This window comes from Vombatus ursinus, unplaced genomic scaffold, assembly GCF_900497805.2.
Source record: "Vombatus ursinus unplaced genomic scaffold, bare-nosed wombat genome assembly UNPS02014801.1, whole genome shotgun sequence".
Lineage (NCBI taxonomy): Eukaryota > Metazoa > Chordata > Mammalia > Diprotodontia > Vombatidae > Vombatus > Vombatus ursinus.
This window is the reverse complement of record NW_020954579.1, coordinates 11435963-11462946: the sequence shown is the minus strand read 5'-3', so window position 1 is coordinate 11462946 and position 26984 is coordinate 11435963. Positions and strand designations below refer to the sequence as shown.

Sequence of the window (26984 nt, the reverse complement as noted above, 5' to 3'; positions counted from 1 at the left end):
CATTCCATAGCATTTAAGTTCGATTTGTATTTACTATCTACAATTAACTTATATCATGTAGCTGTTTATTATATGTTTGTATGATATCCCATCTTGATTGGAAGCTTCTGGAAGACAAGGACTAGGCTGTCTATTTTTTGTCCCTTCACACTGCTGTGTGAATTTAAGAAATTCAGGTCCAGGTAACACCTGAGACAATATAAGTGGTTTTGGTGGATGGCATTCCCTGGAGAGGACATGTTTCTTTCTGGTAAGTACTGGAATGTCCAGTACTGAGAAGTTTGCCTGTCATCCTGTGTGTAGTCCTCTCTTGCTCACACAAAGCCTGCGCTAGCCTGGGACTGGATTGGCTTTTTTGTCTATGACCTAATAGCCAGAGTGTTGGACTTGAGTGGGTATTGTAGGTGAGGTTCTAAAGACAGTACCCTTATAGTTCAAGTTTGACATTGGAATGGGAGAGGCATCCGAAGACTATGTCACTGGTCATTTAACAAAGCAAGGTGTTGTTGGCTTTGCCCTAACACAGCAAGGATATACAACGAAGATACAATGGCATCAGGATGTGGCAGTTTGCGTGATCTCAGGCGCCTACCAAGTCTGAGATACCCCAGCTACCTGCGGCTGGGGACGTATTCCCCAGACCAGGAAGCCATATCAGGGAAGCTGGGGCCAATCAGGTTGTGCAGAGAGAAGATGCTGTGCCAGGGAAGTTGTGTCAGGAAACTGACGCTCCTATCACAATCAGAAAGACCTGAGATCAAATTCCATCTCTGACATTTATTAGCTGTGTGACCATGGACAAGTTATTTAACCTCTCTTAGCCTTAGTGTCCTCATTGGTAAAATGGGAATAATAATACCTATTGTATTTAACTCGCAGGATTGTTTTTAAGGCTCAAGTGAGATAGTATATTTAAAGTGATTATAGATATCAGATAGTATTACTACACTGGAATTAACCTCTATGCCTAACAACTCTAAAGGTATGGCTAGGAGCACCCAAAGTTTGCTATATGCATACATTGCCCCACCCTTCATAAATACAAAAATGTCATAGCGTCTATAGTATGGTCAGACAACCATGTATTAGACCTATCTTCCCAATGCCATTTTTACTATATGTATTCTCCTCAGGCATTTATTTTCCAAGGATCATATGTAAATGCAAAAGTCTTTTGCTTTTTTTTCTTTAAATAAAAAGGTCATTAACTCAAAATCAACTTTGAAAAATATGATATGGTCTTTCTTCCATTACAGATTCAGTAGGGCAACAAGATGTTTGGTCAAATGATTCTAAGATGAAGAGGCAAACTCGAGAGAGAAGAAACTTAGTTCCATCTTCACAATTAAATGCAGATCAAAAAACACCTGAAAAAGTCTCCAAAGACTGGACTGCTCTTTCCCCATCTCAGTCATCTTTACCTCTATCACCATCTTTCCAAGGAGCAAATGGTTCCCAGGCATTGGGTGAATCCATTGTACCATCCCTTTCATCTACTAGCACAGTGCAACCAAGAAGGGCATCAGTTAGGTTCAGAGATGAAGACTTTTACTCCTTTTTAGAATTAAACACAGTCAATACTATAGAAGGAAATGAAGACACTGAGGATATTGCCCATTTAGAAGAAGAATTTCTACTTGCTGGTATACAGCCACCATATTCTTTTAATAGCAAAAATATTGGATTTGGCAGGATCATAGGAACTCAAGTTGAAAACCAGAACTCTGAACAAGACCTTGAAAATAGTAGACCAAGTCCATTAAAAAGAAATGAAACTGCTCATCGCTCATTGAGAAAAAGTAATTTGATGGACTCAGTTCTTGAACAGTCCTTGTTAGGACAAAGGTTGCCTCGAGATCATAAAATCCCTGATGGCGATTCCACTAAGGAAAATGACCGTATTGATGACAAAGGTGAGAAAACCTCATTTAATTCATGGGGTATGAAAGGTGAAAACAGACAAGATAGTTGTCTTAATATAGAGACTTTACCAAATGATTGTAGTTTTATGGAAACTAGGCCTGGGAACCATGCTTATATTAGAGACAGGCAATCCTATGGAAACAGTCCTAGGAATTCTTTTGATTGCTTTCCTCCTAATAGGTCAGCAGCTCATAGACCATTACTGAATTCATCTTATAATACCCCAAGATTATTACTCCATTCTGCACAGCGAGCTGAGGTCCAGGCAAACTTATCCTTGACCTCTGTTGCCCTTCAGGGCTCAGATGCAGAAGGAAACTCAAGGTTTAATGTTCACCGACCTTTATCGCCTATTAGAAGTCGAAATCCATCTATCACTTCTGAAAACCAAGATACTTCATCACCAGTAGCCAATGAATCTGCATTTTATGTCAAGGAAATTGAAGACAAGAACTTAACAAGTCAACCACCTGAGACTCTACTAAATGAAGATGTCTTACAAAATTCACAAGATGGCTCATCTTCTGTGGATCCTCCCAGCTCTCCTCCATTAAGAATGAATTTCAGAGGCCATCTGCATATGTCAGAGCCAATACAAGAGGAAATACCTTTTACTTTCTTTGCAGTGTCTGATTTACCAAGTCAAATTGAAGCTGGAAATAGAATGGCAGCTTCTAACTCCATAAATGCAAAGGAGAGTCATCAGACAAAGGCAGACCCTGACAAACTGAAGAAACTGCAAGAGAGGTGAGGAGTTTTCATAATTATATACATGTAATTTTGTCCTAGCTTTATCAGGGTTGTAAAGTATTTTTTAATTGGAGATTTGTATGGAAATTACAATGATTTATAGAGCTTACTTGATACTTAAATGATTTTTTATTATAAGAGTACTGATTTCAATTTTTTGATCTTGGGATTCATGAGGGAAAATTATTTTAAATCAGCACTTTTAGCAGTTCAGCATGTTAATTCTTTAGTGTTCCTGAAATGATTATTCATCAAATGTTCTGATACCTTCTGAAAAAGACAAAATATCCAGACTAAGGAGTTCCTGTCTATTGTCTCTATTCAATAAACTACTCCTCCTTTGAGTGATTTAAACAATTGGGAACTAAGATTTTTTTTTAATTGAAAAAGCTGCTTTCCCCTAAGATTGGGAGCCATTCAGCTCATGACTTCCGAGGATTTCCCCATAGGTTTGAGTTCAGATCCAGCCTGTTGGTTGCTCTAATTTGAACTTTTCAAACAAGTACAATTTTCCCAAAATGTTACCACAGTTACCTCAACATTTTAAAGTACCCCCATACTGTTTTAATTACTTCTTTTATTTTCATGTACCATTTTTCTCAAGCGTAGAGAAAAGAAGGTAAGATCATTTTAAGAATTTTTTGTTGGTCTTATGGGCAGATTTTAGGGTATCTTCAATTAGCATGTTTAAATGTTCTCAGTTTAAAAATTATGACTCCTGTTTTTCCTGTTTAAAAAAAAAGTTTAGATAAATTTTGTTTTGAACAGATGCTTCTCAATCAATACTCAAAAGTACATTAGCCGAGAGTTTGTTGTTTAGTAACCTCAAAGAGGGGGAGGTATCTTTAACTTACAGTTTGATACGACATCGACCTTGTTTTTGTCCAGTTTTACTGTCTTCTAATGCTGATTTTGTTTACATTATTAAAGTCATTTTGTATATAATTCTCTTGGATCTACTTCCTTTACTCCGCATTACTTCATACAAGTCTTTCTGCATTTCTGTGAATTCTTAAAATATTGTCATTCCTTATGACACAGTAAAATCCATTATTTTCAAATGAGATAGTATTTGTAAAGCTCTTTGCAAATCCTAAAGTGCCATATGTCTTAGCTATTATTATTAACTATCAGCTATTCATATTTCATAATTTTTTGCAGCTTTCCTCAATTGCTGAGCACATATTTTTGTTCCTAACTATTGATTATCACAAATAATGGTTGATATGGAAAGCTTTATACTTGTGAATCTTACTGTTGATAATATCCTTGGGATGTATTCCCAGTAATAGGGATTAGTGGGTAAAGGGTATAAACAATTTATTCCTGTGTTAAGTCCGAATTGTTTTTCAGAATGAGTGAACCAATTCGCAGTCGCCCCAACAGTGAATTAGGTCCCAGTTTTCACATAGGCTTATGAAGTGAAAGGTAGAGGATACAGAGCTGATCTTGCAATCAGGAATACCTGGTTTCCAGGCCCATCCCTAATTCATCCTGCTTGTGTGATCATGGGCAAGTCGTTTAACAGCTATTCTCTAAGACTGTACATTGACAAGATGCCACTCTGCAGTGGTAGGAAGAATTCTTTGCTCAGAGCTTGCTTGCTTAACACTGATAAAATCAGCAGATGGGTTAAAAAAATCTTCAACTTTCCCTCAATTTTTTTAGCTTTTAGCATTATTGCTAGCTTAAGGGATATGAAAGGATACTTTAGATTTGGTTACATTTGTATTTTTTTGATTATCATTAATTCCGAAGAGCATTTCAGTTGCCTGCTGATAGTTTGTATTCTTTTGAAAAATATTTGTTCATTTCCTTTGACTACTTGTGGCATAGCTTTTAATCTCTTGTATTTGTGTCAAAGGCCATATACAAATAGTGGATTTCCAGCTTTTATCAAATATTGAATTCAAAGGGTTTTTTTTCAATCTATTTTCATTCTGATTTTATTACTGTAAAAACTTTTAATTTTATATTCTCAAGACTCTTTAATATGTCTTCTGGAATTTTTCTTCCCCAAATCTTGTTAAGAGTTCTCCCCTTATCCATAATAACTTTCTATTCTTCTCAAAATTTTTTTATAGTATGACATTTTGTATTTCAACTGTTATTATACTATGAAGTATAAGATACTGAGCTAAATCTGTTTTGGGACAGACAGCTTCCCAGTTTTCTCAGCAATTCTTGTCAGATAGATATTTCTCCAGTATTATGTGTTCTTGGGTCAATCAAATACGAGTCTACTGTGTGCATATTCAGCTGTTCTTCTCTTCTATTTTTTAGGTAGTACCAGATAGTTTTGATAATACTTCTCTATAGTTTGAGACCTGGCAGCACAAAAGCGCCCTCCTTTCTACTTTTTCATTGAGTCCCTTAATAGTCTTGATTTTTTATTCCTCCAAATGAATCCTCTAAATATTATTTTTTTAACAATTCCCTTGGTAATTTGATTGTTATAGTACTAAATCTGTAGAGTATTGGTTAGCAACATTATTTTTATTATATCTGTGAGGCCCAAGCATAGACATTGAATATCTCTTTAATTATTAGGATATTCTTTTATTTTTATAATAATTATTTTGTAGTAGTACTATTTTTATAGGTTTTATATGTGTCTTGGTAGGTCATTTCCCAGATAGTTAAATCTAGTTTATCTTACATGAAATGTCTCCTCTTATCCCTTTCTCCTGAATTTTTTTAAGGAATATTCAGAGAAACTGATGATTTGCATGGGTTTATTTTTTGTCTTGCTACTTTATTGAAGCTCTTAATTATCGATTCCATCTTCTTTGTTTGGCGTTTAAAGACCCTCACAAACTGGGCTTCAAATCTACCTTTCTAGTTTCTGTTATATATTACTCTCCTCCTGATACCCTATGATCCTGTCAAACTAGCCTTCTTAGTATTCTCCACATATATCTTATATCCCCATGCCTTTGCCCTTCCTGTCTCTCATGCCAAGAATGCACACCTTCATCACTTCTGCCTCTTAGAATCTTCTATTTCAAAGCACAGCTCACATAATACCTTCTACATAATGCTTTTTCTGATCCCCAACTATCAGTTTGGCTTTCCCCAGGGGAAAAAAATCTTGTATTTATTTTTAAAATATTTTTACATGCTTATATATGTACATGTTGTCTCCCCCTAATCTTTAAACCTCAATTGAATGTATATGCTTTGAGGGTAGGAATTGTTTCATCTTTGCCTCTGTATTCCCATTTCCTAGCACAATCCCTAGCATATGGTTTTATATGGTATATAGCATATCCCTATATGGTTTTTTCTTTTTTTTTCTTTTCTTGGTTTGAGTATCAGTACTATATTTAAATCGTAGTAAAAGTTTGGTAGTGTTGCCTTATTTTTGAGAATACATTATATAATAAAGAGTAGTTCTTCAAATATTTGACACAATTAACCTATAAATCCATCTGGACTAGAGGGTTTTTTCTTTTCCCCTTGGGGGTTCATCTATGGCTTGCTCTGTTTCTTTTTATGAGAAGTTTTTGAGATTTTCTTTTTTCATGTTTTGTTAATTTGAGCGTTTTAAATTTTTATGAATATTTATTTCACTTAAGTTTTCAGTTTCTTGACATATAATTGGGTATAGTAGTTTCTAATAATTTGATTTATTTCTTTTCTACTTGTGATTTCTTCCTTTTTTCTGATGATTTGTTTTTTCCTCTAAAAATCAAATTAGCTAATGGTTTATTGATTTTTTTTGTCTTTAAAAAACAAAACAAAAATCTGGTTTTTGTATCAACTACATAATTTTCATTTCCTACTTTATCTCTTGTTTGGTTTTCAAAATATCTTTTCTTTTACTCACTTAGAGGTGATCAATTTGTTGGTTTTTCTAAAAATTTAAAATTATGAGCTCATTTATCCAGTTAATATAAATGTTCAGAAAGAGAAATTTTCCTCCAAAAACTTCTCTAGCTGCACTCCACAAATTTTGAGATGTGTTTCATTATATTATTTTTTCTTTAATGTAATTATTTATTGTTTCTATGATTTGTCCTTTGACTCACTCATTAATTAGGATAACATTATTTTGTCTCCATTTAAGTCTGTGTCCTTTGTTCATAGTTACTTTTTTATTGCAATTTTTATCAAATTCTATTCTATAAATGATACATGAAATATTTCACTTTTTGTGAGTTTTACCCTAGCAAATTATCACTTTTTATAAAGGTACCATGACCTAGAGAAAAATAGAGTTCTATTACAATAGTGCCAAAGCCACATTCCTGAAGCATGAGTCTGACCATGTAACTTTCCTATTTACTAGACTCCCAATAACTCCCTTTTACTTCTAGGACCCAATGCAGACCTTCTCTCTGACATTTAAAACCCTTCATAGTTTAGCTCAAACCTACCTTTCCATTACTTTCTTTCATACACTACACTCTACATTCTAGTTAACAGACATATTAATATTTGATCACTTTAAAAAAATTTTTCTATGAATTTAAATGCCAAAAAAAGAGCATTTCCAAACATACAGCTGAACACAAAAAGAAGAATATGTGAAACTGTATATTACCATTCTTATAATGCTTGCCTTTTATGTATATAATAAATTTTACACATTACTTTCAAAATTGTCTAGTTATTTTTAGGTACAAGCTATTTTCCTTTGGTTTTGTTTGTTGTTTTTTTTTTTTTTTTGCTTTTTTTTTTTAGCATGAAATACTCCAGCCTTTTCTTTAATTTCTCATCAATGATGAGTAGTGGTAAGTAGTTCTTACAAGAACTCTTGCCTAGTCTGTCTTTTCCTAGCTATTTGTAATAATTTTCTTTGACCTGGAAGTTCTGGTACTTTAGAAGACACATTTATGCATGAGTTAAACTGGGGATTCATCTCCTGTAGTATGCTTTAGATTCATTTGATCTTAATTTGCCCTTTTGTGTAAATTCTTTTATGATTTATTCAGATATGATCTATAGGGGTTTTTTGGGGGGAAGCCAGTGATTCTTATATTTTCTATCTTCTTCAGGTTGTTGTTGTTTTTTTTTTAACGATAGAGCTATACTTTCAATTTTGCTAACTTTTGATTTTGTTCTAATCTTTTTTTTTCCTATTACTGAATTTTGGACTCTATCTTCTCTGTTCTTTGTTTCAAGGTGTTCATTGTATTGCTGTTGTTTTCCAGCTTCCATTCTATATGATCAGGTCTTCTTTTGAGTTTTTCATTAAGAACTATAATATAATTCTTTAATTTTTTCCTTCAGTTCTTTTTTTTTTTCAGGCTTTCCAACACTCAGGGTTCTTGTGGCCATTCCATTCTCTTGTCTGGAGTTCTAGTTGTAGTTATCATAGAATTAGTTTCTTCTTCTGGAGTTTTAAACTGCCATTCTCTTACTCCAATAGCAATTCTTCATTGTATTTTAGAAAGTTTTCATTATTTGTTCTTTGCCTCAGTCTCTCTGCTATTTTTTTGTGGGGAATTTTTTCTTTCACTCTTATTTTAGCCACTTTTAAACATTCATTTGGTGTGAATTTCTAACTTTTTTGAGGTGATGAGGTGAAATTGGTCTTATATATAACTTTTCACTTAGCTCCTTTTCGAAGTCACAGAATGCATTTTTCTTATGATTCCTTTTTACTGTGAATTAAGCATGCTTTGTCAATCTGGAACTCTCCTTTTAAAATGTGAATGTGGGGGAGAGCTAAGCCAAGATGGTGGATTAGAGGCAACCCAGCTGAATTTTACCAACATTCTGCCCCACCCCACCCCAAACAACTTTAAAATAACACCTTAAATCAAATTTGGGAGCAGCAGAGCTAACAAAAGGTCAAGATGAGACATTTTTCTTGCCTAAGAAAACTTAGGAGGTTGTCAAGAGAAGTTTGTGACACTGAGGTGGAAGCCTCAGCAGTAGCGACAGAAGCCTTAGCAGCAGTAGCAGTAGCAACTTCAGGATTTCTAAGCCCAGAGACAGTAGGGGGTCATACAGTTGATAAGAAAGAGATAACAGGGGACCCTTTGCTGGCACTGGGTAGGGCTGGCAGTGATTGACAACTCTATTGCCCATATGCATTTCTGGATCTTAGTTCCAGGGTAGAAAGGAGATCTGGGGGTTAGTCACAAGGGAGTGAGGCAAAGAAAGTGCTAACACTTGTGGCTGCAGGGGACCAGGGCCCTTCTTGGGTAAAGACCAGCGTGCAGGCCAGGGAATCAGGAAACACCTCTCCCAGGATCACACTACCTTGGAAGCACCAAAAACTTGCAAACCCCCATAACTAGCTCTGAAAATAGTAGCATGAACAAGCCTGAAGCTTGAGACTGTGTCTCCTCACTGACCACAGCCCAACTTTAATATAAAGTTCAAAGTCAAGAAATAGGCTGGATATATGAGTGAACAACAACAACAACAACAACAAAAAGAATTTGGCCATAAAATGGTACTACAGTGGCAGGGAAGACAAAGATATAAACTCAGAAGAAGACAACAATGTGAAAACAGCTACAAACAAAACCTTAAAGAAAAATACTAATTGAACCCAAGCCCAACAAGAATTCCTGGAAGAGTTAAAGAGATAAGAACGGTAGAGAAAAAAAACTGGAAGTAGAAATGAGAGTGATGAAAGAAAATTATGAAAAGAGAATTTATAGCTTGGTAAAAGGAGCATAAAAAATACTGAAGAAAATAACAGCTTAAAAAACAGAATTGGCCTAATGGTAAAAGAGGTACAAAATCTCACCAAAGAAAATAATTCCTTAAAAATTAGAATTGGGCAAATGGAAGCTAATGACTCCATGGGACATCAAGAAACAATAAAACAAAGTCGAAAGAATGGAAAAATAGAAGAAAAATATGAAATACATCATTGGAAAAACAACTGACTTGGAAAATAGATCAAAGAGAGATAATTTAAGAATTATTGGGCTACCTGAAAGCCATTGTCAAAGAAAAAGCCTTTGACATCATTTTTAAAGAAATTTATCAAGGAAAACTGCCCTGAGATCTTAGATCCAGAGGTTGAAATAGAAATGGAAAGGATCCATTGATCATTTTCTGAAAGAGATCCTAAAATGAAAACTCCCAGGAATATTATAGTCAAATTTCAGAGCTCCCAGGTCAAAGAGAAAATACTTCAAGCAGCCAGGAAGAAACAATTCAAATATCATGGAGCCACAGTCAGGATCACACAAGATTTAGCAACTTCCATGTTAAAGGAGTGAAGGGCATGGAATATGATGTTCCAGAGGGCAAAGGATCTAGGATAACAACCAAGAATCACCTACCCAGCAAAACTGAGTGTAATCCTTCAGGGGGGAGAAATGGATAATTAATTAAATAGAAGACTTTCAAATATTCCTAATGAAAAGACCAGAGCTGAATAAAAAAATTGACATTTAAACACAAGACTCAAGAGAAGCATTAAAAGGTAAACATAAAAGAGTGCTCATAAGGGACTGAATAAAGTTAAACTGTTTACATTTATGAATAGGAATATGATACCTATAACTCCTAAGAACTTTATCATTATTAGTGTAGTTAAAAGAAATTTATGTAGACAGATGGCATGGATATGAGTTGATTATGTTGGAATGATCTAGAAAAATGAAGGGGTGAGAAAGAGGAGTGCTGGGAGAAGGGGGAAGGGAGAGGTAGAATGGGGAAAATTTTCTCACGAAAAAAGGTGTACAAGGAAGAACTTTTACAGTGGAAGGGAAAATGCTTGAACCTCACTTTGATTGGAATTGGTTCAAAGAGGGAAGAGTATATACATACACTCATTTGTGTATAGAAAGGTAACTCACCTAATAGGGGAATTGGAGGGGAGGGGGATAAAAGGGAGGGCAGGTTAAGGGAGGCAGTGGTTAGAAACAAAATCTTTTGTGGAAGGGCAGGATAAAAACAATAAGAAGGAACAGAAGACAATAGGATGCAGAGAAATACACAGTAGTCATAACTCTGAATGAGAATGGTATAAGCTCACCCATAAAACAGAAGCAGATAGCAGAATGGATTAGAAGCCAGAATCCAACAATATGTTGTTTACAAGAGACATACTTGAAACAGAAACACACACACAGAATTAAAATAAAGGGCTGGAACAGAATCTAATATGCTTCAACTAAACTAAAAAAAAAAAAAGGCTGGGATAATAATCATGACCTCAGACAAAGCAAAAACATAAATAGACCTGATCAAAAAGGATAATCAGGGAAATTATATTTTACTAAAAAGTACCATAGATAATGAACTAATGTCAAAAATTTTTACAGCAAGTTTCTCTGTTAAAGGCCTCATCTCTCAAATATATACTGATTATAAAACTGAGTCAAATTTATAAAAATAAGAGCCATTCCTTCATTGACAAATGGTCTAAGGATATAAATAGGTGGTTTTCAGAAGAAATCAAAGCTGTTTATAGTCATCTGAAAAAAATACTCTAAATCATTATTAATTAGAGAATGGCAAATGAAAACAGCTCTGAGGTATCACCTTATACCTATCAGAAATGACAAATGCTAGAGGGGATGAGGAAAAAATAGGTACGCTAATGAATTGTCGGTGGAATAGTGAACTGATCCAACCATTCTGGAGAACAATTTGGAACTATGCCTAAAGGGCTATCAAACTGTGCATATTCTTTGACCCAGCAATGTCAGGTCTATATTCCAAAGAGATCAAAGAAAAAGGAAAAGGACCCTTATGTACAAAAATATTTATAGCAGCTCTTTTTGTGGTGGCAAAGAATTGGAAATCGAGGGGATACTCATCATTTGGGAAATGGCTGAACACCTTGTGCCATATGATTGTGATGGAGTACTATTGTGCAATGGAAAATGATGAGGTAGAGGATGGGGTTCAGGAAAATATGGCAAGACCTATCTGAAGTGATACAATGTGAAATAAGAAGAACCAGGATATCATTGTACATGGTAACAGCAACGTTGTGATGATCCTCAACTGTGAGAGACTTGGCTATTCTGATCGATAGAATGATCCAAGATCATTCCAAAGGACTCATGATGCTATCCACCTCCAGAGAGAGAACTGATAAACTCTGCACGCAAATTGAAGTATAATTTTCACTTTTTATTTTTCTTGCTTTTTAAAAAATAAAACTAATATGGAAATATGTTTTGCATGATTTCACATGTATAATTGATATTATATTGCTTGCCTTCTTAGTGGGGAAGGGGAGATGGGTGAGGGAAGAAGAGAATTTGGAACTCAAAATTTTAAAAGAAAATAATGTTTAAAATAAATAAATAACACGTTTAAAATAACATGAATTCCTTGATCATCTCTATGTTAGCAAAATTGCAAATAGCTAGATTAATTAAATGGTTAATTGGCATAATGTTAACACATCTTTATCATATGGCTATATGGTAAATCTATTTTAACTCAGGAATTTTGGTAGCATATGTCTACAGAAAGAAATGCTTTTAACTGGGATATTTTCCAGTGGCAAAGGCTCTGATAAATTTGCAGTCAGTGAGGATAGAGGAAGAGGTTTGTGATAGATTCTCTCAAATAACCGCTACCTACCCCTTACTGGTAATTAGTAAAAAATTTAGTACCCCTCCCCTGTCTTTATGTAGTACATATCTATTAGCCATTTATATCCAGACAGACAAAAATCACATTTGTTTGTGAATAAGGAAATTCAGTAATGATGGATCAGGACTAGGAGAATAAGGAAGGAGCCACCCAAAAGAATTTACATTCACATTTGTTCCTCTGGTGAGCTTTGATAGTTGTCGGTCTCTCAGTATCAGTAATAGTCCATGACAAAATGTTTGCTTTCTGCACATTCATCAGGGCTCTCCTCTGTTTCTATAACTAAATATGGATTAGGAACCTAATGATTAATAGCATTGCTTTCCCATTCTAAATTAAATTATATGAAAGAATATCCATTCCTAAGAGACTCAAAGCACTCCCTGTTCAAAAATACCTCCTCCAACTCTTGTGCCATCTGAAATTCTACTATGAAGGATTTGTTCTTTGATTATAACAAATGTATTTTTTTTAAAATATACATATACTTGTAGGAGAGGTGACTTGGTAAGCTACTGTCTTGGGAAATCTCAATATGAATTAGTTTCTAAAGCTATTTTCTTCCTGACAGGTAAGATCAAGAAACTAAAGGAATGAGAGTTTTAATGAGGTTTCTGAGAAAAGGAAGAGGAAAGTAATTGTGGGTTGTGAGGCAGCTTGGGGATATGGCAGTGCTTGGGCAGGGAGCAGGGATGCAGAAAGAGGTGGCTAAGAAGGAACCAAACACTTAATTCTTAATTTTTTCACAGAAATGGCTCAGATTCTATTGAGATGAGGATCAGACTTGTGGCTAATATTAATATAACTTTAAGCATATATCAACTGTTGAGCTTTGGTTTTTGTTGCTATTTGTAAGTGTTTTCTCTTTTTAAAATATTTTGGAATGAAAGATTGGCAAGTTACCAAAAGAAAAGAAAAGAAAGAAAAAAAGATACTTAGAAAATAGAACAGATCTCCCCTGCCCAATATCATCGCTTAATGTTTCAAGTTCCCTTAACAAGGTTAAGAAATGGGTTTGGGCTTATCGTTGTATTACTCAATGTATATTACTGACACCTAATCTGAAGTAGGCTCACACGCATGAATGTAAAGCGATAGCGTCATGACTCCATCTAGCTCAGTATTGAGTTTAGCAGTGATACAAAGGGAAGTAGTACGGAAAGGCTTTGTTGGTTCAGCCTTCAAAGTTAGGAATGGACAGCTTTCAAAAGAAAAGTCATATGTTATGTATGACCATATGATATATTTCCAATCACTAAGAATTAAGAGTAACACAAATCAAAACATCACTGAGGTTTCATCTCACAACCTGCAAATTTATAAAAATGACCAAAGAGTGATAATAGTGTTGGGGGAGAATGTGGCAAGATACATAAGATATGGTGTTAGTAGGGCTATGGATTGGTCTAACTATTCTTGAAATAGTATTGAAATTATATAAGAAAAGTGACTCAACTGGCCATCGCCTTTGACCCAGAGATCTCCCTTCAGGGCATATACCTTAGTGAGGTGAAAGAGCCCATATGGAAACATTAGTCAGAACAGTACTCTTATTGTGGTAACAAAGAACTGGGAGCAAAGTTGATGCCCATTGACTGGAAAATAGCCAAATAAATTGTTGTGTGTAAATGTAGCGGAATAATATTGTGCAGTAAGAAATAACTGATAGGAGAAATTCAAGAAGGGAAACATGGGAAGGTTTGTAATAACGGATGCAAAATGAAATAAGTAGAACCTAAAGAATGTGATTGATGACTACAACAATATACATGAAAATATCATTACAAGGAAACCAGAGTCTGAGAACCAGGAAAACCAGTGACAGTCCTGGAGAGCAGTAATAATACTTATCTCTCTTCTCTTAGCAGAGAGGGATAGGAGGCCATTAGGCGATAATGTTGTGTACGCTTTGAGAGGTATTTTGCTTAACTGTTTTTCTTTGTAACAAGGGAGGGTTCAATTCTGAGGAAAAGGGTGTAGAGCAGGGATTTAAGAAAAAATGAGGGGCAGCTAGGTGGCACAGTGGATAGAGCACCACCCCTGAAGTCAGGAGGACCTGAGTTCAAATCTGAATTCAGACCAAACATTCAACACTTAACTAGCTGTGTGACCCTGGGCAAGTCACTTAACCCCAATTGCCTAAAAAAAAAAAAAAGAAAAAATGAGAGATGACCCTACGACATCTAGGTTTCCTATAATAATTCACTAAGATTTATGGATCCACTCTCCATTAATTTTTCTGAACTTTTTTGAAGGTGTTAACATTCTCAGAGGCAGCTAATAGTCTAGTAGATAGAGGACTAGGCCTGGAGTCAGGAGATCTGCATTCAGACATAGCCCGAAACATTAGCTGTGTGACTCTGGGCAAATCACTTAGATTCTGTTTGCCTCAGTTTCCTCTTCTGTAAAACGTGGATAATAATAGCACCTACCTCACAGGGTTATTGTGAATATCAAATGAGATAATATTTGTTTAAAAAAAAACCCACTTACCACAGTGTCACATAGTAGATGCTATATAAATGCTTGTTCCCCCACCCCTTCCTTCTCAGCCTAATATATATACATATACATACACATACACACACACACACACATATATACTTTATGTGTGTGTGTGTGTATTAGGGTAATGACTTTGTTACCCTTCTACAATGTAATACTCTGATTGTACCAAACTTATTTTTCTAGCTTCAAGGAATAACCCCTAGATATAGGCAGCCAGGATTCGTTAATTAAGCCAATTTATTATCCCCTTGGCCATGTCTTGAAAAATTTTATGGACCTCTCAATTTTCATCTTTTCAGGGAAAAGTCTTAATCTTCTTAGTTGATTTTCACAACTATCTCCACTAATCCCTTTAACTTCCTCTCTGTGGACTTTGTCTAGTTTCATTATATTTCTTCAGGGACAACAGCCAAAAGCCCACACACTGTCCCAGACGCACCATAGTTTAATATATTTATATGTTCATGGTATATATGTAGATATAATCAGAGATAACCCTGATTTTCTGTACTGGTGTACTGTCCTCCCTACCCGCCATGGGGCTGGTACATGTGCTCTGGTCCTTGGCTGAGTGAGATACCTATACTTTGATGAGATTACACAGAAATTCCTAATTATTCCTTAGTGATAAATGGGTTTTGTTTAAGATAACTGGCAATCCAGTATCAGAGGGAGGGACTCTTCTGGAATAACACTGTTCCCCCCCTAAAAAAGCCATCCCAACCCACCTTACCCCACCCCATCTATGAGAAGACTTGTAGAAATGGTTCCTCCCTTCTCTTTCAGGTGTCTGTTTCAGCACTTTCTCTCCCTTGGACTTCTGGCAAGGGGGAAAGGGGATTTCTTTCCTCCCTCCCCCACAGTGGCCTGCAGCAGAGGCATATATACCTGCCTTGGCAGGCCTCAGGTCTCTGACTGCCTTCTTCTGCATTTCTGTTTTCCTCTCTGAGCACAGGTCAGAGACTAGCAATCCAGAGAAATAGATGCTTCCAGCTCTGGTGGCTATCTGATGAGTGTGAGAGTTCCTGAATTCCTGTGTTGGTTGCTGGCTGCCCAGCAGACGGCAGTTTCCCTAACAGCATGTTTCTCAGAAAAGAAGAACATCACTGCTCACAGGAGTGCGTTAACAAATACAATAATATGAAATAGAGAACTTTTCTCTATTTCTCTATTCTCCAAAAAACCCCATTACACTCATCATATTCCCCTCCTCCCCTGTAGTCCCTTTGTAACATCTTGATACCTATTTTATATTCATCTCAGATATGCACAAACCAAGTAACATACAGCCCAGATTTCTCAGAGAGTCAGGCTATGCCTTTCTTTAGTCCTTCCGCTACATATAAGTATTTCCTGAAGGTGGTGCTTCACAGGAAGGCAAGAGAATACAGCCAGAGACCCTAGGTCGTGCTTCAGACCTAACAAAGCAGATCTCTGTGTCTCTCCTGCAAGCCCTTATTGCCAGTTGGGGTGGAGGGGAAGAGAGAAGAGAAATCCCTTCTTCCCCCTTGCTGAAAGTCAAAGAAGAGAGAAAATCTTGGAAAAAAACTCCATAAGATAAGGGAAGAGCTGTTTGTTTCTTTCTTTCTTTTTAACAAGTTTTCTTACAGACTATAGAGGGAGGAAATTCCTTCACAAGATTCTTACCCCCCCTTTCCCCCCCCAGTAGCCAGTTATCTTCAGTGAAACCCACCAATCCCAGCAAAGGGTCACAGCATATACCTAGCTCCGTGAGAGGTACCCCAGTCCTGTATAGAGTTCCCTTGATCACCCGTGCTTGCATATATGTGTGAGTACTCTCTCTACCAAGGTGGATCCCTACTCCCTCCTCCTTTAATAGGTAGTTTGATGAGATTCTTTATCCAAAAGAAAAAAAAAATCGTCACCTGGTAACCAGATTTCTGGCTCATGTCTCTTCAATATTACCTCAGATTACATCCTCAGATGACAAACATGCCGTCTAGTGCAGAACCCACATTCAAAGCTTTTCCAGCATAGTAGGGTCATCTTTGAGAATCTAAGGTTGCCTTATGTGACTCAGTGAGACAATGGAGTACTTCAGTGAAGGATGAATTTATATAAGGAGTGGATAGTAATTTTGTTTACACTGTTCTTCCTGATAATGTCTAGAATATTGGGGGTGGGGAGGGAAAGGTTTGGGGGGAAGGGAAATGGAGAGGAGGGTATAGGGTTACAACCTCCTGGGTTACACAACATGTATCAGTGTCTGATTCCAGGCTGCAACTAATAACTTCATCATCCTATAGTTATTTTCCCTCAATACATCACCTTGCATTTATTCACAGTGAAACATCATCCTCCACTTTTCTGTTCACACACAGAGCTATACAAAAGCTTCCTACAACAATCACAATCAGTCACATTGCTGCTGTCTTTTAGTATCCTTTCTCTTTGTGCACCCACCTTGTCTGTGGCTCCTACCAGTTGCACAGTTCAGTGAGATCCTCAAATCAGCCCACTGGGAATGGCCCGTGGCTCTGGAGGAATGCTAGGAAGATGGTCATGTTTAACTGTCTGCAGCAGGGGTTCTTAATTTGGGGGTCCATGAGTTTGTGGATTTTTTAAAAATATTTTTATAATCTTCAATAAAATTGGTTTCCTTTGTAACCCTATGTATTTTATTTTATCTACCTAAAAACATTCATCTGAGAAGGGGTCTATAAGTTTTGTCAGGTTGCCAAATGGGTCCATGACACAGAAAACGTTAAGAACCCGTGATCTACAGGAATTAAAAGTCATGTGTATACTATATATAAAACCATTGACATGAAATTGTTTTTAAAGATTTTTTTTAAAAACCTAGATGCATTCAACCCCATGGGTTCCATTTTATCCATATGCATATTTACTCCCTCAAAAAATAATTCAGGAATAATTTTCCCCTTTCAGAATCCATGTAGTTTTCCCCCCAAAAGAGGTAGTTATTTAATCATTCTGTGATCTGATCTTTTTTATAGATTCTACTAATTATATGTTGTTCTTATATTGACATACATTGCCAGTATAGATTCTCTATCAGTAAATTGGTATTTTATTTTTAGGTCCCACAAGTTTGTTTCTTTTGGGAGGTATAGTCTCCTTATCTTTGCCGTCCTCAATTCTGTTTTCTTCTCTGTAGACCCATACTGTCTATGTGATTTACATAGGTAGTACCTAATCTAATGCCCTCACCACATGATGTAAGGTCCAGTTTTTCTGTTTTACTCTCAATTAACTGGAAGCACAGAGCTCTCTTATATTTTCTCACCTGCACACTGAGCTCCTTGTACAAGGAACATCACAGTTGAGCCTTATATCTGTCTATCTAGAACTACAAAGAAGACCGTTTGAGAATCCTTAATCATATTATACATAATCACAAAAGTTTAAGGCAACAATATTCAGAATATCAGAATGCGGGCCTTTCAAGGTAAAGACTAGAAACTGGCTAAAGTGAAATGGAGAGCAGAAGAGAATCTATTCTCTCTTTTTATCATTCACACCCCAGTAACTAGCATTTGTGGAAATGGGCAATTGGGAGAGTGTAGATGCCTGGTCACACGGAACTTGTTTTCCATCTAGTCTTCTGGAGGAGGATTCCGAGGAGGAGGGAGACTTATGCCGCATCTGTCAGATAGCTGGGGGTTCCCCGACCAACCCGCTGGTGGAGCCCTGTGGTTGCGTAGGAAGCCTGCAGTTTGTTCACCAGGAGTGCCTGAAAAAGTGGCTGAAAGTGAAGATCACATCAGGTAGGTGTGAGAGGGACAGCAGCAACAACACAGGGTGAAGACAGAAAGGGCTCATCATGCTGCCCGACAAGCAGTCTTCTAAGTAAGCTTGCTCTTTACTTGCCATGCAGGCCTTCAGGGAAATAATGGAAGAGTCTTGTTTTCCTTTGCTTAGAATACTGACCAAGATACGCAGTCAGTGGAACATTCCAAATACATACGTTTTTTACCGAGCTTATGAGGAAAGTGGGACTTCTTAAAAGTCTTAGAATCAAGTGATGCTGCTAGCATCTATCTTTACTAATTAGTGTCAGACAGGCAGCAACCCCAAGATATCCAAAGACACAATGGACCGCTACAGTAGGGACAGGATTCCCAGTCACTAGAGACTCCGTTTCTCTGTTACCTCCATGGAGGATGGTGAAGGACCACATGGAAGAGGGGAAGGAGCATCTAAGGGCACTCACTCTGAAAGTCCCTTCCATTTCTAAGATTCTATCCTAACTTTGGGGCAGCTAGGTGGTGTAATGGATAAAGTGCCAGGGCCAGAGTCAGAAAGACTCCTTTTCCTGAGTTCACATCTCAGATACTTATTAGCTGTGTGACCGGGGCAAGTCACTTAACCCTGTCTGCCTCAGTTTCTTTATCTGTAAAATGAGCTGGAGAAAGAAATGGCAAACCTCTCCAGTATCTTTGCCAAGAAAACCCCAAATAGGGTCACAAAGAGGCAGGCATGACTGAAAAATGACTAAACACTAAAATTATTTGATTCTATCCAGTATTTTAACAAGTAGGGCCCACAAACTTCATGTAGAATTATTATGTAAGTGATAAATCAATACAAGAAAGATAGCTCACAAATGAAATACTTGGTTATTAAAATAGCCCTTAAATGTGTAATATTTAAGAGATGTTCACATGCATTTATAGATATGCATGCATAATATATACATATGAAAACATACATAGGTCCTGTTAGTAAAGTGTCACAGCAGGTTATGGATGATAATGGGACCCAGCTGGCCAGGATGGGTCCAAACAGAAGTCCAGATACAGTTAGGATTGAACAGATATAATAGGTCCAGCTAGGTAGGGGGAACAAATACCAAAGGTCAGCTGGGGCCAGGAAAAGCAGGCAGGGACCAGAGTCCTAGGTACCCAGGGCTAGAAGTCTGTGAGGGAAGCAAGAAAAGTGGCAAAAAAAAAAAAATCCACAAAACAAATAGGCCAGAACATCGATCTTCCTGTAGGTGGCTTGGACCTGTGCCAGAATATGGGTTCATATTTCTGCTGGGCATGGGCAGAGGTCCTGAGCCCATGAAATAAGCTGACAAATTAATCCTTTTCCTAATTGAGGTGGGGCCAGTGAAGCTAGGGATTAGCTCACAGGAAGCAGTGATGAGATAATAGCGATCCTTCTTCTTTGATCCATCCTTGAGAGCTGGAAATACAGAAGGGCTTAGGGACCCAGGGCAAATGACCTCTGAGTGAATAAGATTTATTATATATTTTATTATCTATAAATAACTATATGGACATCTAATTATCATACATAATTCTGAAAACCTGAATCTCAGTGCATTTTTAAAAGTAAATATTTATTAAATTGAATTTTTTCAGGAGTGAAAAAAAATCCTCTTGATTAAGTAAAATTGTCTACGTTATTGTCTACAACATTCTCTAAGTGACTGAACTCTGAATGAGAAAAATTCCACAATGAGAACTGAGCTCTGCTCCTTTGAATCAAGTCAAGCAAGGACTTGGCTCAGAAAGGATATATGAAAGCAGTTGTAAGAAAAGTGTTTTGATACTTACTAGCTGTGTGACCCTGGGCAAGTCACTTAACCCCAACTGCCTCACCAAAAAAAAAAAGGAAAAAACAAACAAACAAACAAAAACAAGAAAAGTGTTAATTTGGTTTACTAGAACAAAATACATGTGTATATATGTATGTGCATATGTGCTTATACATATGCTATATATACACATATGTACATATATACATATATATGTATTTATGTTTGTATATGCATAATGTAGTGACTATGCCATCCATCTAAGGCCTGAAAGCAACACTTGTGTATGTATTTGTATATGTACGTATGTCTGTATGCATGTATATCTCTGTACCTATATCACTTACTAGCTCAGATCCTTGTGAGCCTGAGTATGTACTCTTTTGGCCATGAAAGGTCACTCCTTCCTTAGTCCTGTATAGACTTTTAAAAAAGTTTATTTGGACCCCAAACTTGAACTTGTAATAATCACTGTCGTTACAAAGAGGGTAAGTAGACCTCAGTCCAAGGTTAGCAAACTTGTATGGAAATCAGCTTTAAAGTTTCGCTGTAGTACCAAATAATAACATACATGCCTTTCTAAATATCATCCACCCAAATCAAGTGCACACACGAACCTATCCACAGTCAATGGTAACGTGTGATTCTTTATCTAACTTCAGGTGCTGAACTAGGGGCAGTAAAGACCTGTGAAATGTGTAAGCGGGGCCTGATCATTGACCTGGATGATTTTAATGTGAATGACTACTACAGAAAGCATCAGCAGTCTCGGGTAAGATGTGCTCACTGGTCACCTCATGACCTGTCATTCTGTTGTGGTCCTGTGGGCTTGTGACATCATGACATGTAAATGACCTGTCATGACACACTGAAACCAACTGAATTTCAAGACAGATACGTGCTGACTTGCCCAAATTTCAAGAAACTCAAAAGGCCTATCCATGATGGGAGTCTGAGAATTTTAGTTCATCTTACATCTTTGCAACTTGAAGCAAAGGCCTATAATTTAGCCTGGAGATAGGGAGCTGACATTTCTCTCATCTTAACACGTTAAGATGTGGTAAAGAAGAAGAAACATATCTTGCTTGATACACAGAGATTCCAAGAGGATTAGCTGAATTGTAGAATACATGCCAAACTTCTTACAGAAAATGTTAAAAATATAAGGTAGTCAGTTGGCCAGTCAGTGAGCATTTATTTAGTATTTTATTTTCCCCCAGTTACATGTCAAAACAATTTTTAACATTCATTTTTAAAACTTCCAAATTTTTAAAAGTTCCAAATTCTCTTCCTTTCTCCTTCATCAACCCTACCCCCCACTGAGAAGGCAAGCAATTCGGTATAAGTTATACACGTATAGTCATGCAAAACACTTCCATAATCGTCATATTGTAAAAGAACATAGACAAAAAAAAAAACTCAAGAAAAATAAAGTAAAAAAAAGTATGCTTCAGTCTGCATTCAAACACCATCAGTTCTTTGTCTGGAAATAGATAGCATTTTTCATCGTACGTCCTTCAGAATTGTCTTGGATCATTGTATTTCTGAGAATAGCTAAGTCATCCACACCTGATTATCCTATAATATTGTTGTTACTTTGTATACATTTCACTTTTCATCAGCTCATATAAGTCTTTCTCTGAGACCATCTTGTTTATCATTTCCTATAATACAATAGTATTCCATCATAATCACATACCACAATTTGTTCAGCCATTACCCAATTGACGGGTATCCCCTCAATTTCTAATTTTTTACCCCTAGAAAAGAGCTGCTATAAATATTTTTGTACATATAGGTCCTTTTCCTTTTTGCTTTTTTTTTTCTATCTTTTGGGATACAGACCTAGTAGTGGTATTGCTAAATCAAAGGCTATGCATGGTTTTTATAGCCTTTTGGGCATAGTTCCAAATTGTTCTACAGAATGGTTGAATCAGTTCACAACTCCACTAACAATGCAATAATGTCTCATTTTTCCCACATTCCCTTCAACATTTGTCATTTACCTTTGCTGTCCTATTAGCCTATCTAATAGGTATGAGGTAGTACCTCATAATTGTTTTAATTTGCATTTCTCTAATAAATAGTGAGATAGAGTATTTTTTCATATGGCTTTGATTCTTTCATCTGAAAACTGTTCATATCTTTTGATCATTTATCAACTGGGGAATGGCTCTCATTTTTATAAATTTGACTCAGTTATCTATATATTTGAGAAATGAGGCCTTTATCAGAGAAGGCTTGCTTTATCAGAGAAACTTGCTTCAAAATGTTTTCACAGTTACTATTTCTAATTGTATTTCCCTCCATCCTTTCCCCTTGTTTATTCTATTTTCTCTTACCTTTCACCTGTTCTTCCTCAAAAGTGTTTTGCTTCTGACTATCCCCTCCCCCAATCTGCCCTCCCTTTTATCACCCCTCCTTCTCTTATCCCCTTCCCCCCTACTTTCTTGTTGGTTAAGATAGATTTCTATACCCCAATTGAGTGTATATGTTATTCCCTCATTGAACCAATTCTGGTGAGAGTAAGGTTCACTCACTCCCCCTCACCTCCTCCCTCTTCTTCTCCACTGTAAAAGTTTTTTCTTGCCTCTTTTATGTGAGATAATTTACCCCATTCTACCTCTCCCTTTCTCTTTTTCCTAGTGTATGCCTCTCTCACCTCCTAATTTTATTTTTTAGATATCATCCCTTCATATTCAACTCACACCTACTCCTTCTAACTACCCTAATATAGAGAAAGGTCTTATGAGTTACAAATATCATCTTCCCATTAGGAATGTAAACAGTTTAATAAGTCCCTTATGATTTCTCTTTCCTGTTTACTTTTTTATGCTACTCTTGAGTCTTGTATTTGAAAGTCAGATTTTCTATTCAGTTCTTGTCTTTTCTCAAGAACGCTTGAAATTCCTCTCACTGAATATCCATTTTTGCTCCTCATTGATTACACTCAGTTTTGCTGGGTAGGTGATTCTTGGTTGTAATCCTAGCTCCTTTGCCCTCCAGAATATCATATTCCAAGCTTTCCAATCCTTTAATGTAGAAGTTGCTAAATCTTATATTATCCTGACTATGGCTCCACAATATTTGAATTGTTTCTTTCTGGCTGCTTGCAATATTTTTTCCTTGACCTGGGAACTCTGGAATCTGGCTTTATATACCTAGGAGTTTTCATTTTGGGATCTCTTTCAGGAGGTGATCTGTGGATTCTTTCCATTTCTATTTTACCCTCTGGTTCTAGAATATCAGGGCAGCTTTTCTTGATAATTTCTTTTTTTTTTTAATTTTTAAATTTTTATTTTTAGGTAATTGGGGTTAAGTAACTTGCCCAGGGTCACACAGCTAGGAAGTGTTAAGTGTTTGATCTGAGGCTGGGTTTGGACTCAGGTCTTCCTGACTTCAAGGCCAGTGCTCTATCCGCTGCGCCACCTAGCTGCCCCTTGATATTTTCTTGAAAGATGATGTCTAGGCTCTTTTTTTGATCATGGCTTTCAGGTATTCCAATAAGTCTTAAACTATCTCTCCTGATCTATTTTCTAAGTCATTTATTTTTCCAATGAGATATTTCACATTGTCTTCTATTTTTTAATTCTTTTGGTTTTGTTTTATTGTTTTTTTGCTTCCTTGTGAAGTCATTAGCTTCTATTTTCTCCATTCTAATTTTTAAGGAATTATTTTCTTTGGTAAGCTTTTAGACCTCATTTGGCCAATTCTACTTTTTTGAGGCATTCTTCTCCTCATTGGCTTTTTGGACCTCTTTTGCCATTCAGCCTAGTCTGTTTTTTAAGGTATTGTTATCTTCAGTATTTCTATGTGTCTCCTTTACCAAGCCGTTGACTCGTTTTTCATGATTTTCTTTCATCACTCTCATTTCTCTTCCCAATTTTTCCTCTATATCTCTTACTTGATTTTCAAAATCCTTTTTGAGCTTTTTCATGGCCTGAGACTAATTCATATTTTCTTGTAGGCTTTGGATGTATGAGCTTTGACCTTGTTGTCTTCTGAGTGTGTGTTTTGATCTTTCTTGTCACTATAGTAACTTTCTATAGTCAGAGTTTTGGTTTTTTTTTTTTCTGTTTGCTCATTTTCCCAGTGGCTGGGATCTAGCCTATTACTTGACTTTTTAAATCTTTGTTAAAGTAGGGCTGTGCTTCTAGGGTGGAGGGTGCACTGTCCCAAGGTTCAGGGTTTTTGTGCAGCTGTTGTTTTTTGTTGTTGTTGTTGTTGTTTTTGTTTTTTTCCAGTTGGGCAGTGGGGGTTAAGTGACTTGCCCATGGTCACACAGCTAGTAAATGTTATGTGTCTGAGGCTGGATTTGAACTCAGCTCCTCCTGAATCCAGGGCTGGTGCTGTATCCACTGTGCCACCTAGCCGCCCCTCCCCATGCAGCTGTTTTCAGAGATACTTCTAGGGACCTGTAAGTTTTCAGTTCTTCTAAGGTGGTGTGATCCAAGGAAAGGTGTTTACTCCTCTCCTGGACTGTGGTCTGGTTTGTGAGTGACCACAAGCACTCTTTTCTGCCCTGGAACTGTGAGGAGGGTCCCCCCTCCTCTGTGGCCACAAGTTCTGCTGTGTTAGTGCTCCTCTTCACGCTGGGACTTCCACCCAGGACTGTGAGCTACATCTGAGAATGGACAAAGCGACAGAGTCCTGCCCCCGTGCCAGCAAAAGACCCCTGTCATCTCCTTCTGATCGGTTGTTCGACCCCTCTTACCGTCTCTGGGCCAAGAGCTCTGGAAGCAGCTGCTTAGCTGCTGACTCGGTCACTTTCAAGGCCTGCACCTGGTTTGTTGTGGCAGGGTCTGTGCTGGCATGGCCAGTACTGGACTGTGCTCCGTTTTCACCCAGGTGTGACAGACCTTTCTTGCCAACTTTCTAAGTTGCCTCTGGCATCTGTGGGCTGAGAGGTCTGGAAACCACCACTGCTACCACTGATTCAGTCACCCTGAGGCCTGCTCCTCGTTTGCTGGAGCCCAGCCTGCACTGGTGTGGCCTGCGCTGGACTGTGCTCCTCTCTCACCCTGGTGCAATAGACCCTTTCCTGCCAGCCTTTCAAGTTGTCTCGGGCTAGAAATTTGTTTCACTCCGTCTTTTGTGAGTTCTATTGCTCTCGAATTTGTTTAGAATCCTTTTAAAAATGTATTTGGAGGGGTTTAGGAGAGAGCTGAGGTGAGTCCCTGCCTTTCCTCCACCATCTTGGCTCTACCCCCCTCAATGAGCATTTATTAACTACCTACTCTGTGCTAGGTGCTGTGCTAGTGGCAATAGAAGCAGAAGAAACCAGGTCCTGGAAGTAGATAGTTCTCATTTTGGAAATGAATTAACTCTTTGGGCAATAAGGAACCATTGACTTAATTAACAATTCTGGAGTACTTTAATGGCAACTCTAAAGGTTAATTCATCTTCATTATGTGAATGGCCTACTCCCAGCATTTAGTTAACCCACCAAACTATGAGGTATCAAGCAATTCAGTGAACTCAATGAACACCAGCAATCATCAATGTCATCATCATTTAGCACTGACCTCCCTCACCAAATAATTATGAGTGAAAAAAACATAATTTCAATGTTAATTGGAATCTGTCTTACAAAGCAGTCATTTAAAATTTTATATCAGTGACTTCCAATGTAAAAAATTTTTTTTGGTAAAAGCAGTCAGGAGTCAGAATGACATGTGTAACTTTGGGAGTTATGATTTTTTTTTTAATCCTCAGGCCTGTAAATTTTATCACCAGCCTTCCAAATAATTACAATGACTGAGGTTTATAGAATGTATTTAAATTTACTAAGGACTTTGTCATTTGATCCTTACAGCTCTGTAAAGTAGTTATTGTAGACATTATTATCAAGCCTATTTTCTAGATGAGGAGACTGAGGCTTGGAAATGTTGAATGACTTCCAATAGCCACATAGCTAGTAAATGTTAGGGGTGGGATTTAAATCCAGGTCTTCCTGACTGATAGCATTCTCTCTACTCTGCCATGCCCATGGAGCCTCCTACTTCAAAATAGACTTGGAAAATTACCAAGATGCCAGAGTATTAAGCATTTCAATTAAAAATTCAAATCAACCAAAATTTTTGAGTAACTTATTTAATAAACCTCTGATTATTACTATGAAACAAGACATAAAGCAGGAAGGCATATGCTCAGGTAAAATTTACCTGACATGGAGACTGTCCATGTCATAGAGTCCAAATGGAAGAGGCCTTCTCTATAGATAGTAAAGCCTGTTAGATGATAGTATTTATAGATGACATTGTGGGGATTGCATTAAACCCTGGACCACTCCAGTGCCTCCTAAAGAAGATCCATACTTATTCAAAAAAATTTAGCCATTCTAGAAGGGCAGCTAGGTGGCACAGTGGATAGAATGGATAGAATACCAGGCCTGGAGTCAGAAAGACTAATTTTTTTTAGTTCAAATCTAGCCTCAGACACTGGCTGGCTGTGTGTCTCTGGGCAAATCACTTAACCCTGTTTATCTCAGTTTCCCCAGCTGTAAAATGAACCAGAGAAGGAAATGGCAAACCACTCCATTATCTTTGCCAGGAAAACCCCAAATGGGATCATGAAGAGTCAGACACAACTAAAACAACTGAACAGCAACACCGTACCAGAAAAACCAGGTGCATAAAGAATTTCTGTTGTCCTGATTATAGCATGCAATTGGATAAACAACCCTTAGAGCTAGTCCCTCAGTACATAACTCTGGCACAGACCACAGATGGACAATGGAACTGGGCCTAGA

The 26984-nt window shown here is 37.2% G+C and overlaps 1 protein-coding gene across 1 annotated transcript in view; it reads left to right on the top strand.

Annotated features, from left to right (window-relative positions):
* MARCH10 (membrane associated ring-CH-type finger 10) overlaps positions 1-26984 on the top strand; it is a 197491-nt gene that overhangs the window by 124187 nt on the left and 46320 nt on the right. The window contains 3 exon segments of the mRNA XM_027872972.1: positions 1257-2670; positions 18292-18458; positions 20896-21005. Of these exon segments, the coding sequence (XP_027728773.1) occupies positions 1257-2670; positions 18292-18458; positions 20896-21005 (1691 nt within the window).